At 36.1% G+C, this 15,990-nt stretch overlaps 1 protein-coding gene across 1 annotated transcript; it reads right to left on the minus strand.

Annotated features, from left to right (window-relative positions):
* Positions 1 to 1,109: 1,109 nt before the first annotated feature.
* On the minus strand, positions 1,110 to 15,545 carry LOC111014455 (Transducin family protein / WD-40 repeat family protein). Its single transcript, XM_022289192.2, has 20 exons — positions 14,261 to 15,545; positions 13,003 to 13,501; positions 11,400 to 11,487; positions 11,059 to 11,240; positions 10,684 to 10,820; positions 10,240 to 10,306; positions 8,922 to 9,054; positions 8,638 to 8,752; positions 7,974 to 8,049; positions 7,701 to 7,883; positions 7,087 to 7,247; positions 6,197 to 6,296; positions 5,723 to 5,906; positions 5,357 to 5,643; positions 5,018 to 5,139; positions 3,924 to 4,068; positions 3,759 to 3,851; positions 2,338 to 2,411; positions 2,017 to 2,070; positions 1,110 to 1,940 (listed from the first exon to the last, which is right to left on the minus strand). Exons 1-20 carry the CDS (start codon positions 15,256 to 15,258, stop codon positions 1,637 to 1,639), a joined length of 4,002 nt encoding a protein of 1,333 aa, XP_022144884.2. The 5' UTR covers positions 15,259 to 15,545; the 3' UTR covers positions 1,110 to 1,636.
* Positions 15,546 to 15,990: the final 445 nt, after the last annotated feature.

Consider the following 15,990-nt stretch of genomic DNA (forward strand, 5'->3'; position numbering starts at 1 on the left):
TGGTGCAAAATAAATGATAATATATATACAAATGGTTTATTTTTATGCATCTTTTCCGTTTCCTTCTTTTGCTTTATTAAGCTGTAGTTTGATTCAAATCAGCAGTTTTTTTTTTCAGGTAATTCTTTAAACAAATTTTAAGGAGAGAGAATATATATATATATATATATATATATATATATATATATATATTGTTATTAATAAAGTATGAATAAAAAAATTACGAAATCAAAGGTAGGAAGGAATAATAGAAGTAGAAAACACGTTTCCAAGATATTATATTATATATATAGTCTTTTGGAATTTAACCAAGACTTAAATAAGAAAAGTAAAAAAAATATAAATATATTATCAAATAGATAATGGAAATAGCCATCAAACAAGTCTTTAATAATTTTCAAATTAAAATATTCGTGATCAAATGAAAAATTCATCTTGATTTTTAATAATGGTAACCTAATAAAATGGCCATTGATAATTTATAACAGGTAACGAAAATATTTGTCAATAAGTGGTTTGACTTTGCAATCCACGTTTATATAAATTTCTTGCTTTCTTATTCATTGGTAGAGACTTCCAAACACATTTTGAATAAATCGATCCCTCTTTTTCCATTTTCGTGCACAATTTCTTTTATCAAATCGTCATAGGTTTATAATCTAATCTTTCTTTGAAAATTAATTTATTTTAAAAAAAAATCAAAACATTAGAAACAATTAAAAAAAAAAGCAGCACACTGTTTTCCTCTTTGAAAGAATTTTAACCTTAAGATACTATTATGCAATTAGATTCGACTTCTTCAACAAAGTTCTTTCAAATGCTGTTTTGGGAGTTGTTGAAAGTGATTAAATCACCTCCTAAAGTAGTTTCATTGACCTAAGTTTGTAGTTTCTAAAATGTAAAATGGAATAAGTTATTGATTTAACATATTCTTAAGAAAGATTATACGGGTCAATAACCATAAATTGAGATCTGTACAATTAAATAAATATAAATTAATTAGTCATCTGTTGGATAAATAATGAACACTTAATTTTCAAATACAGGATTAAAGAACGAGAAATGATGAAAAAAGCATTTAAAAAAGAGAATAATAGATAGGATACCCATCAAGGAGAACTCTGAAATCAATGAATTTAAGGACAAATGAATTCTACAGTGCTACATTTCTGCAAAACAAACATAAAAAATCTGTTCTGTATGTCCAATTTAACATCCCCAGCAAAAGAAAAAACTGATTCCAAGCCATTCAATCCTCCCCATGAATCGTCTATGTTATCAAGAAGCTGTTATAATATATACAAAGGGGGAAAAAGAAAAGAAAAATGTAAACAAAGCCTCTCTTTTGAATATAGTAAAAATGTTATTGACAAACTCCTCTATAAAGATTTCTAGATCATACAGCCACACACTGGAACCTCGTCTCTCTGCAGATGCAGCTTTAAGCTGGCCGCCAAAAATTCCTCCAAAGATTTGCTATCCAAGGAAGCCATTTCTGTTCTCACTCAGTTATTTCAGCGTATGATTCTATGTGGTTTCAGGGATATACTCAATAAAATGTAAATCCCAGGTGAATTAACAACTAATCAAATGATTCATATCAGACTTGGAGAGAAGAGAAGTGATACCACACTCTTTAATCGGAATACGGCAGAGAGTCCATGCACAGGTGCACCAGTTTTCTCTGGTATTGTCCATAATATTCTCCAACTGCGATAACGTCCTCGTTTTCGGGGTCCAACCCAGGCAACTTAAGGAGCTTGACCTTCAATGAATGAGAATCCGACTCATCGTCTGAATGTTCTAAATTGGAGACAAAGTCTGCATGTATCTCGCGACAAGCCAAGATGAACATGGCTGCAGTGTCGGGCTGTTGTGACTCGCGAAGTGCTGCCAGTGCCTCTTGCAGCGCACCGGCTGCGACGTATAATATCAGGGCCCTGTAAAGGAGCCATCTCAGAACACCATGTTGCAGGAAAATGTATACTTGGAAACAGAGAAGAAAAACAATTCTACCTCCAGATGTTATGTTCGCTATGAAAGACATGATTGGCCCACCTTAGCAGCACCCTGAAGAACATATAATATAACCAAATAGAGATATCCGTAAGAACAATAGAATAATAATTATGGGGTTCTAGCAAATAATTCTCAGATATCCAACAAAAGTTAACAACATTTTGGTTAATCTAAGAAGATTAATCATTATTGGGTAATGTGGTGCAGCATAGATCACACTAATGAAGACAATAGAAAAGGTTGCAAAAACAAGATGCAAACACAAACAAAAAAGATTAAAAATGGAAATATCTAAGTATAGTAATAAGCAAAAACTACCTAGCATAATCAGATCCTTTCAAATGTGTGGCAGCTAAAGTTGCAGCATCCGTCCAGCATCCAGCATCTTGAAGCTGAAGGAGCAAGGGCATTATAGCAATCCAGCCAAGAACAATCATAAAATTAGCGATATCACCATGATTGAAATATCTACTTAAAAAAAAGTGTCATGGCACCTACTGAGACCACAAAAAAGAAAAGAACCCTGGAAAGGAACACTTTTCATTTATAAGGTGAAAATTTACCAAGAAAATCAATCTAACAACTCCTCGTACGAGTTACAGAAAACCACCTTGAAGTGATTATAAAGGGAGTATACTTATAAAAATAACCTTGAAGTGATTATAAAGGGAGTGTACTTATAAAAGTAATTGTAAAGACCGCACCCAACGCAAGGTATGAAATCTGACCAGATCAAAAACCTCTTCCCAACTAAAACTTTTATATTTGAAAAGCGCCATCTGATTCTTTCAATCCAAAACTTCCAAATGAAAACTTAAACAAGCCAGAAAGTCTTGGCCTGTTTTTAAAACTCATGATTGCAAATCAGTCTCTCAACATTGTCTCTAACAGAATCTCACCCAAGACACATTGAAGGAGGAGAAGAGGAAAGACACAGCTCGAAGCTGCAGGGGCAATGGAAAAAATAGAGGATCTTGGGTTTCTACTGCTTTTTGGCAAAGTGCACCGAATGGGTGGACACCTTATTTCTACTGCTTTTTGGCAAAGTGCAACGAATGGGTGGACACCTTAATTGTAATCTCTGATGTATTCACCTAGCCAAAGGAAAGAGCCCAAACCAAAAACTATATTCTCCGGGTATCTTGTCTTCCATAAAACTTCCACCAATTCCTTGCTGAGCACAGGATTGGTCTCTATCAACTCCTTGAAGCAAGATTTAACAGAGTAGGACCCGAGTGGCTCTTTGCTCCCAAGAAAGCACAACACTATCTGACAAACTTAGCAACTTGAAGAGTTCAACCCATTAATCCTCTTTCAAGTTTCTTCTAGCCTACCGAAGCTTCCTTATGCACTGCACTATATCAAATAACCTAGACAATCTTTCCTAGATTTAAGCTATACACCCACCAATCATGCCTAAAGGAGGGTCAACAACCATTCACCGTAATTTTGGGGAATCTATTCTCTATGAATTTGATAATATTCCACCAAGGACTTCTCATGCTAGCAAATAAGATTCCAATATCCCAGCAATGAAATAAAACTACTTGTAATGTAACTATACGTGATTAAGTTTGACTATAGGTTGATGAATAGACAAAAATGCAAAACAATAATTGCTAGAAAGCTTAAATTATATAAAACCTAAAAAATTTACCATATATGATATAAATCTAAATTGGAATAGAACTCAATTAAGAAAAAATGCATAAAGAGACCACATCTTGATATATGGAAACCTGAGAACAAGCTTCTTGATATCTTCCTACAGCACAGAGAAGATGAGTTCCAGACAGTGACCGGTCAGTTCTCACCATGTTGGCTGCCACAACCTAACAGCAGAAGGGTGCCTGATCATGATTAATTCTTTAACATCCAAATCCAAGCTATTCAATCAAACATACCTTCACAGCTAGTTCTAGAAGCGATCTTGACACTGCTGAAGAAAGTGCAACAGCACGTAGAGCATTTGCATAGAAGTAAGAGCTCTCCGGAGAAGTGGAAAGCAGTAAACTAACAGCAGCTTCTAAGTTTCCAACGGACACAAGCCTGATCATGAAGACAGAAAGATGAAGGTAATGCAGAAGCTATATTCTTTAGAAGGAATAAAATAAATTGCGCGACGACTTTGAAAAGGTCAACTCAACTGCTATGAATGAGTTCCAAAGGCTGAAACCAATAAGTGGCCTCGTCCATTACTAAGTGGCTATTCCTGACAGCCCCGATTGACTATAAGACTGATGTAGGGGGATAGTTTGGCCAAAACATTGTTCGAGCAAGTTATAGCCAACTTATAGAGCATGCTCTGACATTCAACATATCCAGAGAACATGAATACGAAAGCCATCTAAAGCAGTAATCCCTGCACGAAACCTGGATGCTAGCCAGATTTGAGGATTACCCAATACGTGATGATGATGTAGAAATTTTGTAATATTTAGTTTGAGTTCATTTTAGTTTGTTAGTTGTTAACTGGTTAGTAGTCGGGTTGTTAAATAGCTTGTTAGTTTGTGTGATAATTAGTATTTGGATTAGTGGGTTAAATCCTAAAGTTAATCTATATTATTAGCATACTTCTGAACAATAGTAAGACTCTGTTGAGTAATCTTAGTTATAGACTCTTTTGATGCTAGATAGCATCAAACAATCTTGATATCTAGATTTGAGGGTCATCTAGTAATATTTAGTACTAGTATGGGAACATGCTAAAAGAGGCGTACAGTGTACTTGAGTGTCCATTATAAAGATCTTTATTTTTTCCTTACGTATTTATAAAATTTTAAATCATACTTCTTTTTTCTTTACATAGAATATTATGTGCAAATATATTAACAGTGGAAAAATTGTTCACAAACTAATAGCAATAAATTTACATAAAAAATATTGGATCAGCGGCAGCCAATTGTGCAGTCTGAGTAAGTTTTCACTGCTACGGAAATATAAAAGATAAAACAGTACAAAGTGTAGACAAAGCAGAATGGAATCAAGCTAAACTTACTCATGTATACGGTTTTGAACAACCTCTTCCCCATCCAATTTTTCATGCCAAGGAATGCGTTCACTTGCACTTTCCCACAACTCCTCTTGTTTGAAAGCCATTGCCATAAGTTGGCCTTGACCCTGCAACAACAAAATCCAGATTATCAGCAATGATGGAATAAGGAGAAATTATGAGAAATTACCTAAAACTTATATAACCTTCAAAAGAAAGGAGTACGAGTGTTTGATGATACTTAATTGCAAAATTTATTTGCTAAGTAAGAAGTCTAGCAACGGAATTCGATATTAAAAAAGTAATAATAATAAAAAGATTAAAAAAAACTAGTAAGAGATTTACAAATGCTTCTTTCTTCCCAGTTCTTCGCACTGATTTGCCCTTTGAGGTTATCCTATTCAGCATTGAAGCTTCATCAAGATCCACATTAGATGCAGAGGATTTTCCTCTCTGGGGAGACTTACTGACTAACTTATTCATCAGATGATTGAGAGCACTGGGCAACTGTAGCCAAAAGAGGGCTTCAGACGATTCACCAAAAATTGCAGCAGCAAAGGCAAACCTCAAAGCAGAGCCTTTGCGTACTATCTTCATATATAATTTTGCCCTCGCATCATCAAGTATGCAACCTTAAGCATTGAAACATTTATAATGGATGAGAATAATGAATACCATTGTTCAGAAAGAAGAGATTGAACAGAATACAACCTTCTATACGATAAGGTTCAAGCACCTTGAGAAGCAATTCTGGCACCACAGAGTCACCAACAGGGGGTAAATCAATCATGTGACTCCGAAGGTCACCACCAGATGCAGAAGCTCCAGAAATGAGTTGAGGTCTCTTATTTAACCAGGAGGGCTTTACACCTAACTGCAAGATCATACGTAATGCCTGTAGAGAATAAAATTAACACAAGAGTTCAGCCAAAAAGTATATGTTTGATCCCATATTCCAAAGTCTACATTTAATATGGGGTCTTCAATTTGTACACTCCAATCTACATCTCTATTCCCTAAAAATGCTTCAGACATTGCAAAAACAAGAACCTACTTAAGTGCAATGAAAAATAATTTATTAAAGAAAAAATGGAAATAAATTTCACTTTTCATATTGATATAACAAGAGATTATGAAGAGAAGTAACATGCATGGGATGAGGAGAACAAAGGGGCAAATATTTACCAACGCATGTGGAGTGGGAAGTAACATAGGAGAACATATAGGCATTGGCCGAAATCTTTCCTTAACCGTCTTGGCCCCATAGCCATGTTTTTTTTCGTTACTGCATGAAAAATAAAGGTTACAGAAGCACATACTTGGATAGCATTTAAACCATATACCTCTATAAGATAGAAATCAAGGAAGCATGCTTGCAACACCAAGGCTGCTAAATAACTTTTAGACAGTTTCATATAACAGAGACCTACGGAATTCAGAATTGTTTAATACTTAAGTTGATGGTTTGTTACTTGTGGTGACTGAGCTTTTCTCTTTGCACTGTTTTACATGCTATGCATCAGAAGAATATAGTGACAATTGTCTGGCCCAGAAAAAAAGAAGCCCCCAGAATGCATATGGAATAAGAAATCAGACAGCATGTTGGCAAAATAACTATGTGATTTGGGACTAACTTCTTGCTAGTTTACAATCAACATCCAATATACTTTAGTAGTTCTTTACCTGTCCTCATATCAAGCACGTGAATTTACAATAAGAAGGATGAAAGGGAAAAGAAGGAAAAAAACCTTACAAATACATAACCATTTCAAATATATATCTCCTTTTATTTTTTAACCTCAATATTACATGAGAGACATGGATGCAAATATCAACAACATTTTTTTTTTAATATAACTGAGAATCAGAGATTTGCCCCACCCCGCCCCCCCCCCCCCCCCCCCCCCCCCAAGCAATAACATTGATCAAATAGATCCCTAAATTAGAGGCTGAGACAAGGAGTCACCTGGCCATAATTTTGACGAGCAAATAGAACACTGATTTTTAAACAAAATCATGTATGCAAATTACTAACAACAAATTCTCAAAGATTCAAAAGGAACTCCAGTAGTTACATTATGATATCAACAAGACGAAAGCTACTATCAGCTCCAGCAATGCATAAAACTAGAGGATCATTTCTCTCTGTTCGTAGAGGCAACCAATCAAGTTCCAATACAAGGGTCCCTGGAAATTGATGTTGTAAAATGGAATTAGCCAAGGGATCCTGTGAATCCTGCCAGCAAAAAGTATATTTGGATTTATAATCAATAACATAAAATTCCTCCAAATTAGCCATTGTATGACACACTCTTGGAGAAGCATACAAACAATTCCACGTACCTAACATTCAACAGAATCAGAATTCTAGATAGATTTGACCTACCTAATCAAGACAATTGTTAAATGATTCGAATGTGTTGAATGAGCAAGAGGAAAGACCCCACTAATTTGGAAGTGCTAAAAGTTCATAATCTTCAGAATTACAAAAGCAGCAAAGATAACAGAACTTTATCTATATGTTCAATGGCCTAATATTAACAACCTGTCAAGTTTCTTCTTTGCTACCAAACAAATAATATAAAGATCATGAAGTGCAAGAACCAGAAATATAATGAAAATAATAAATTGTTTAGATTTATATTTGCAAAATCAAATAGCAATTTTAAAATAAATTTATAAAACTTACAAGATCAAATATAGAAAATGTGTTATCATAAAATAGAACAGCTATACGTCCTCTGCTGTGGTCTCCGGGAACTACAGGGGAAAATTTGATTCGCCTGATTCCTTCTCTGTGTGTGTTAAAAGATGAAGAATGCCCAGTTGTTACATCCCACCAGCGAATGTTACCTGATCTATCACCCATGACCTGAAAATTTCCCAAGTCAGAGTGAACAAGCCATTGAGCCAAAACGACTGAAAAATCAAAATTTTATATCAGCTTCTAAGTGAAACATACCACATGTGGCAAGCGGTAAGCCATGGCTGTAATTAATCCATCAGATGAAACAAATGAAGACGAAGGCCATTTGGGTCTAGAGGCATGTAAGGCGAAATCTTTATGAGATTCTTATCATTTGGATGAGAAACAATTCATTAAATAAGAATTAGGAAACCTAAATTTTAAGAGACAGACCTCACAGTTCATGATATACAAACGACAATGAATGTTGTCAGAAAACTCCATATCAGTGATTAAGATTTGACTGTAGGTAATTGAATAAATGTTCTTAATTTCCACCCAAGTCCTTGACTTGAGGAACACTATTTTCAAATCAATCTACAGATTTAGATATTTAGTTGACATAACATTGTGCGTTAATCTTTTTGTGATTTATTTTTATCAAAAAATTATATAAACAACGAATTCTCACATGATACAATTTTGATCAAATTTGGCATTTGAATTTGAAACTTGCACAATATTCTAAACATATGAAATCTAAGTACTTTTCACGACCTAGATTTCTAACTATTTATAAATTAGATCATTAATCACATGCAATGCACGAGTCAAAAAACTAGCATTTGAAATTGCCACCTTAGATGGAAATTGAGGTGGAAAAAAGAAACATCATGGCATACTTGATACTCCATGATATTGAGAAGGAAAGGAACTAAACCTGAAGTCCCGAATTCTTCGCCCATGAACTTCAAACACACCAAGTGCGCCATTTACCAGTGCAAAAGCAAAACTTTCAGAAGTTTCATCTTGATTGCCTTCTGAGTTTGGTGCCTCTGGATGTGAAAAGTAGTTTCACTTAGTGCATGCAGAAGTCCAAGTTTTACATAAATAATGCAAGTGATGCCATCCAGAAGCCTAATTATGTGAAGTAGTTGGTGAAGAAGCAATTCAATCTTTTAATGATGAAGCAATTGCAAATTATAATGTAAACAACGAGCTTACTAGAATCAGATAATGATGCCGTAGTTGGTGAAGATGCGCCATCTTGTGTGATGGCTGTACGATCTTTAATAGGTCGTGGGACTGTTGGAAGTGTCCATTCCAAAACAGTAAATGGAAGAGCTAATGATCTAAGCTACATGGAGATAGAAAATATCATGAGTAGGTGCATCGTGCATTTAAAGATCTTAGCAAAATGATTATTATATTTCAGACGGAGAGTAGAATATTCAGTTAACCAAGACATTCCTTTTGTTAAAGTAACCATAACTATTCTTAAATTTTGTGCAACAGAATATAGATATGAAAAACATTAACTTTTCTTGCAATTCATGTAGATAACGCATGAAAAATCAACAGAAAGCACAACAAAAATTTATTGTTTGTCCTTTACTGTCTTTACTCGTCATTCCCTAGGGAGTTTGTATCTTTTGAACAATTTTGTTCCTATTCATCGTTTCAACGAAAAGTTCGTATCTTGTTAAAAAAAATTTATAGACCGAGGACAAGAAATTCCTTCTACTGCTAGGGGGCAATGCCTGCAATATGACGCTGATCATGTTTCTAGCTCATTAAGAAACATTAAAATAGGAGTCCTGGTTCAAAGAAGTAAAGGCGCTGAATTGCCGAACAATGGTATTTTTTTAAATCCATAACTGATAAGAAAGAATTCATTCAAACAAAAATAAACAGAAAGCACAACAAAGATTTATATACTGAATACAAGAAATTCCTTCTACTGCTAGGTCGATGCCTGAAAGATGACACTAATCATATTTCTAACTCGTTAAGAAAATAGGTGTCCTGGTGCAAAGAAGTGAAGGCTTTGAAATTGCAGAACAATGGTTTTTTTTTTTTAAATTCAAAACTGATAAGAAAGAACTCATTCAAATAAAAAAGTTACACGTAAGAGAAGATAAGTCATCTCCCCACCCAAGGGATAAAAAAAACCCTTTCTCTCCCTTCACAAATTATTATATGGCTTAAATGACGTTTTAATGAGTTGGAGGGGTTTCTTATAGTCCCTCCTTAGTTCTTCCTCAGGCTCTCCCCTTTTTTTCTAATTTCATCTTATCAATCAAATATCTTGTTTCTCATCAATAAAAAAAAAAAAAAGATAAGTCATTTTCAAGGTTACAAAAAACTATCCAATTGCTTGATAAAACGGTAGGATTATTAGAAAGTAGTCATGGTTTTTTTTCAAGTGTATGAATATTAAAAAGTTCACTCTTCGGTCAACATCACAATGTAAGATTAGTATTAATAGTAAAAAATATGAAACAAAAATGAAAATCAATAGTATTTGTGTGTGCCAACTTACCATGATAGGAGTCTTTGTCATTGCCCATACTTCGACAGGAGCATCTCGAAACAGGATAAGAAGGTACCTAGAATTAATTCGCATAAAAAGAAAAAAAATGTTTATTACTGGAAGATAGCTGCAAGAAGCAACAATGCATAAATTTCAAGCAAAAAAATGCAGCTGCGGGGGAAATATATCGTCGTTCCAACAATATGAACACCCGAACAATAGTTCAATAGAGTTTACATCCCATGAAAATGCTATATTTTAACGATTAATTCACATATATCACAACTAATCTACATAACACTATCAAGATATTAATTCATTGAGAGGATCTATGATGGAAAGTTCACGTAGAAGCAAATGTATCTTGCCCCACAATTCCAGAAACGAAGAAAGTAGTGGAAGAAAATACATTATATGAAAAATAACAAGCAGAAAGCTGAGTTCAAGGTCAACCTTCCAGATGAAGAGGCTCTTAAAGCTCTGATGGGAGCACGCTCTGGCTTTTGCAAAACACGGAAGGTTTTATTATAGCCACTTCTTAGACAGGTCACAACAAGACGGTTAACGAAACCTCCAGTTTTTTCATTCACCTGAGTCCACATGATTGCTAGTGCATGTTACTATTGACTTTCATTGCAAGAATTAAAAAAAAAACATAAAGAGGAATATGTTAATCAAACAAGGTTACTACTAACCCAATGTACTTTAAATAGACTGTATATAATACGTACACAAGCAGAATATTGAACTTAAAATGAGTTGCTTCATAAATTTTAAAAGGAACAGATTAAAACTCATAAACTATTAGCAAAATGCTTAAGTATATACCTGACTGTAAGAAAACGACACCAATCTGGAATTCCCAAGCCACCGTAAACCTCTAACAACACTATTATGTACAGAAAAGGAAGATGCAACAGAATTGGCAGAAACATCAATGACATCAATTGTTCCACTTTGAGTCCCTAAAGCAACCAATGGAACAGCAACAGCAGGATGGTTTCCTCCACCTTACATCAGAACACCAGGCTAATGAATTTTTTAGAACTAAAAATATTCAGCTCATTCATTTGAACCACCTCAAGTCACATAAAAAATGGTCTCTAACTCTGAAGAAATATATAGGTAACATGTATATGTGTGTACATGAGCTTATTCATGAAACTTACGAGCTAAAGTAGCTATTAAGGATGGAGATGGCACTGCCAGCATCGTTACTGCAGAAGAAAGAAGCTGAAGCTGACCAACCAAGCTGATCTGCATCAATGATTTAACAGTAAGAAGGTACATATTTCCTAATTGTATTTTAAGAGGCAATAGCAGGACCAATCATGTACATAAAAAAAAAGCACTAAATAAAACAATTATGCTAGATTTACACTTTAATTTAGTTCATTGGTGTACTATTGACGGAAGAACAAAACTAATAATAATATTACCACAGTGCCACTATTAAGAGCAAAAACTAGATTTTATGACTTCTAGCTTAATTCAGCACTATATATACGATAAGCCACATGAAACATCTGAAAAAACAAAGTTCATGCAATTAGAACAAAATTAGGATCTATGATAATAAACTTTTCAGTAAGCAACGCTCTCAGTCTAGTAATAATATTAAGTACAATATGTCACATCTCCTCAACCTTATACCCCTAAAAATTGCAAATTAAAGGAGGAAGAGACCGCTCATTTCTGAGCTTCAAAGAAGAGGTTAGTCTTAATAGAGCAAGCTATTGAAACTAGAGTAGTCAACTTTTTTCCAGACGCTTCACACAAAAGTCACAAGGGCATAAGGCAACCATTGGAGGTCTCTAGTGGAACCTAATAACTAAAGAAGACTGGAGAGACCTTATGATGAGAAAGATACCTCCACCGTGGTAAAAACTTGGTTTCTTGGAAAGTGCCAAGTTCGGACAACTTTTCCTTTGGAATTCTAAGAATGTGTTGGAAGTTAGAACATATCATCAAATTTGATCTTGTAGTTTTCCAAGATTTTATTGAGTAGGCATTTGAATTTGTCTTTAAAGAACATTTTCATCCACCTAATATGGAAGCAAGTTAAGGCTTCTAAGGTTAAACAAGGCCATTGGTAAGTGTTGGCTGATTCATTTCAAAGGTTTATTCCTAGCACTCTTTCTATGTTCCTGCTTGCATTTATCAAGATCACTTACTCCATTATTATCACTAATGAGATTGTGGATAAGTTTCAAGCTTTCAGAACCAAGGATTGGAACCTTAAAGTCAGTCTTGAGAAGAGATATAATATATATAGTTGAATGGGATATCCTTCACGTGATTATGGAGAAAAAAGGTCTGGGCCATACTTGAAGGAATGGTGTATGTCTCTCATACATTAGATTTTTGGTATTCATTAATGGTAAACCAATAGGGATAATATCTGAGACTAATGGTCTTATCTTAGCAGATCATTTTTCTTCCTTACTCTTTGTTTTGATTATGAACGTGCTTAGTAGGTTCCTTGAGAAAGCTATCCAGTTACTGTGCTCAAAAGTGTTGATGTGGGGAGCAGTATGGTTAACCTCAACTATATACAATTTACCAATAATATTATCATCTCTGGAGCTATGAAGGTAAGAAATTGAAAAACATCTTTGGCATACTTAAAATCTTTTGCAACTTTGATTTTCTTCATTAATGCCAAAGAAATTTAATTTATTTTAATAATAAAATTATTGCAACTTTGAACTGAAACGTAGAGCATTGACTAACACAAATTGAGATTGAGGAATGCTAGATACACAGACAAACCTTAAATGACAAATCCACTTTATTGAGGTCATAAGGTGGACGTCCGCCAGAAGTATTTACATGATCTGGTTGCTTGCCTGTTTCTGAAGTAAGTGCATTACTAAAAGAAACCGAGTGGTCAGTGTTGCTGTCTGAGGCTGGCACTTCATTGACATCAGTGCTCATACTCGCACCTGAGTCATCCTTCTGGGTTTCTTCAGCACCTTCGGAAGTTAAGAGCCAGTTCCATACTTTTCCATCATCAGAGATGGATATCAAGTGTGTTGAAGGGACATGAAGAGATTCATCATAAAAATCAAATGGAGTATCAATATCTGCATCATCTGCATCTGCATCAGGAGAATGAGAATGAGGTACATCAGAACAAAGCTTGCCAACATTTTGGAGGATGGAATCGGACGGGTAGATGATGACAGCAAGAAGTGAAGGAGATGGAACAGATGTGCCAATTGAAGGCAGCAACTCTTCCATTGCAGACATTATGTGGACTTGTTCGCCGCTGTAAGTATAAAAATATAAGTTTGTCTCCTAAGAAGTCAGAAAATAAGTGAAATATTCATGTCTATTACTATTGTTGGAAGCAGAGAATTGTATACACCAGAAAATCCAAGTATGCAAGCCTGTAAGTCAGATGCTTCCTATCTTCGCATGCACAAAGTTATGATTTATATCTAGGCTAGAAAGAACATAGGCATAGGCACTAAAATTTTAGAATAACTGGGAGCATGTTCCAGCGGTCTGCACTCATAATTCAATATAGACCTTAATAAATTTACGAAGTAAAGGGTTTTTTTTGGTTAAACAAAGTAAAGTTAAATAGATATGAATGCATACACAGGTCTGAATTAACCTAAAACTTTCTCAACCGTTGAGAACATACAAGTGGTAACAAGTCCATTCATGCAACTTTTCATAGTCCAGTCCCCTCCCCCACCCCCACCACGACCTGACCTTCCATTTAAGTTCACATTTTCATACATTTTTTTTTTTTGGTATGAAACAAATATTTCATTAATGGTCACATTTTCATATATATGATAAACAATCTCATTACAGTCGCAATAATGCAGTTAATTTTGTAAATGTTCACAATTTAAGTATCTTTGACAGCTATCCAGGATAGCTGTTAGATCTTTCAGAACTTGCTCATACATTTAGAAATTTCACAAGGAACAATTAGAGGGGGATAAGTTTTCATGAATCTTTAGTTAACGGGTAGGCAATCAAACATGACCATAATAATAACAAAAGAACTTACTCTTTTCGCTGCCAGGCACTGAGCCTTCCATCCATGTGAGCACAGTAGAGCAACTCACAGTTCGGATCCGGTAACACATCAAGGAATTTACCACACCCACGAGGCAATGAGGTACTAGAAAGCGCCGCCTCATACTGCAAGTCAAAGATCACCAACTCCCTGGGAAACGTTACGAACAGAATATGCCTCCACTGAGGCGAAAATGAAAATTTCGCAGTGTAAAGGGGAAACATGGCGGAAGCGGGCGAGGATGATCCAGCAGCCGCGTCCCTTTCTAGCTTTTGCAATTCGGTGCAATCGGTCACAATCCTCAGCTCCTTGATGACCACCTCGCTTTCCTTCTCGCCAAGAACCTGAACCGATAGAAGGAACCCTTTGAGACCAATTACGCAAAAATGGCGCGAATCGAAGGGATCGCGGCGAATGCAAGTCAAGTATTCAGGGGAGGCGTCATATTTCCAGACACATCGAGCGGTGGTAACACTGTAGAGGGAGAGAGCAGAGGGCCCGTGAATTGCAGCAAGGAGAAAGGAGTCGGGCCCTGCCCGCACCCAGCACAGATCCTGAACACCGAACTTGTAGTCGCTAGTGTCGAACCAGATGGAAGGGGACTTGAGACGGCAATCAAGGAGAGCAATGCGGCCTTGGCGATCGGCAGCGGCGAGAAGAAGGTGCGAGGTGGAGGGCTCTGTAGAGAGGAGGTCACGGCGGAGGGGGAGAGGAGTCCACCGCACTGAGGTGACGAAAGGGGAGAGAGAGGAAGTAGTTGTAGAAGGCGGAGGCATTGGAATGGAGGTGATTAGCTGCATAGAGCGAGAATCAACGATGGAGACGGAGCTGCCGGAGGGGAAAGCGACGAGACCGGAGGGGCTGATGTCGGCGGATCCGAAGTTGTTGCGACTGGGAGGGCCCGGGAGCATGCAGTCCCAGGAGTCATGGTGTTGTGTTGAGGAGTGAATCGGAAGATGCTGTCCCGCCGACGGCCGGGGGCTCGTCATCCGGTCAAAGTACGATCGGAGAAGGGAACCAGAGATTGGTTGGGTTGGGGCCGACGTTAAACTACAAACCGGAAGGGGACGGGAGAGAGAGACGAGGACGGCGGAGCATTCGGCGGAATCTTGGAAATAGATTTTCGATGAACAACAAAGAAGAACACTGCAAAGCGCCGGAGCTGACTTTGGAGCACCAACTCGCTCAGGCACAGACAACGGCGCCAAACGCTACCCGGCCACCGTTGAGATCTTACTAATTATTATTATTGTAATTACACAAATGTCTGTCTTAAATTCTTGGACAATTTACAAATTATAGGTTACGAATTTTATTGATTAATTGAAACTTTAATGTCTTCAAGGGAAGTTGTTGGATTGAACCGTCTCACGTCAAATTCTTTTGGGTGTAAATCTTATTTTTTTTATCTCCTAATTTTACCGCCCCAACTTTTAAAGTAAACTTCCTTCACATGCATTTTAAATAAAAGTCAATATCAATATAGCTCAACTTCCAAGCACTCATATTCAATGTAAAAAATTTCGAATTCCTACTTCCACATGTTATATTTAAATAGAGAGACAGATTTATAGTAGTCCTAGGCTCCGACCCAATTTTATAACACCATTTATTATATAGTAAATAAAAATTTATGTTAGCAAAAGTTTGTGCAGCAGAGCATGCCCCTCGGCCCTAGGCAATCCAGAGTTCCAACCTTCATAATTTGTACTTTTAAATAA

The sequence above is a fragment of the Momordica charantia genome (genome assembly GCF_013281855.1).
Source record: "Momordica charantia cultivar OHB3-1 chromosome 6 unlocalized genomic scaffold, Mcharantia_2.0 BLBB01000006.1, whole genome shotgun sequence".
Taxonomy (NCBI): domain Eukaryota; kingdom Viridiplantae; phylum Streptophyta; class Magnoliopsida; order Cucurbitales; family Cucurbitaceae; genus Momordica; species Momordica charantia.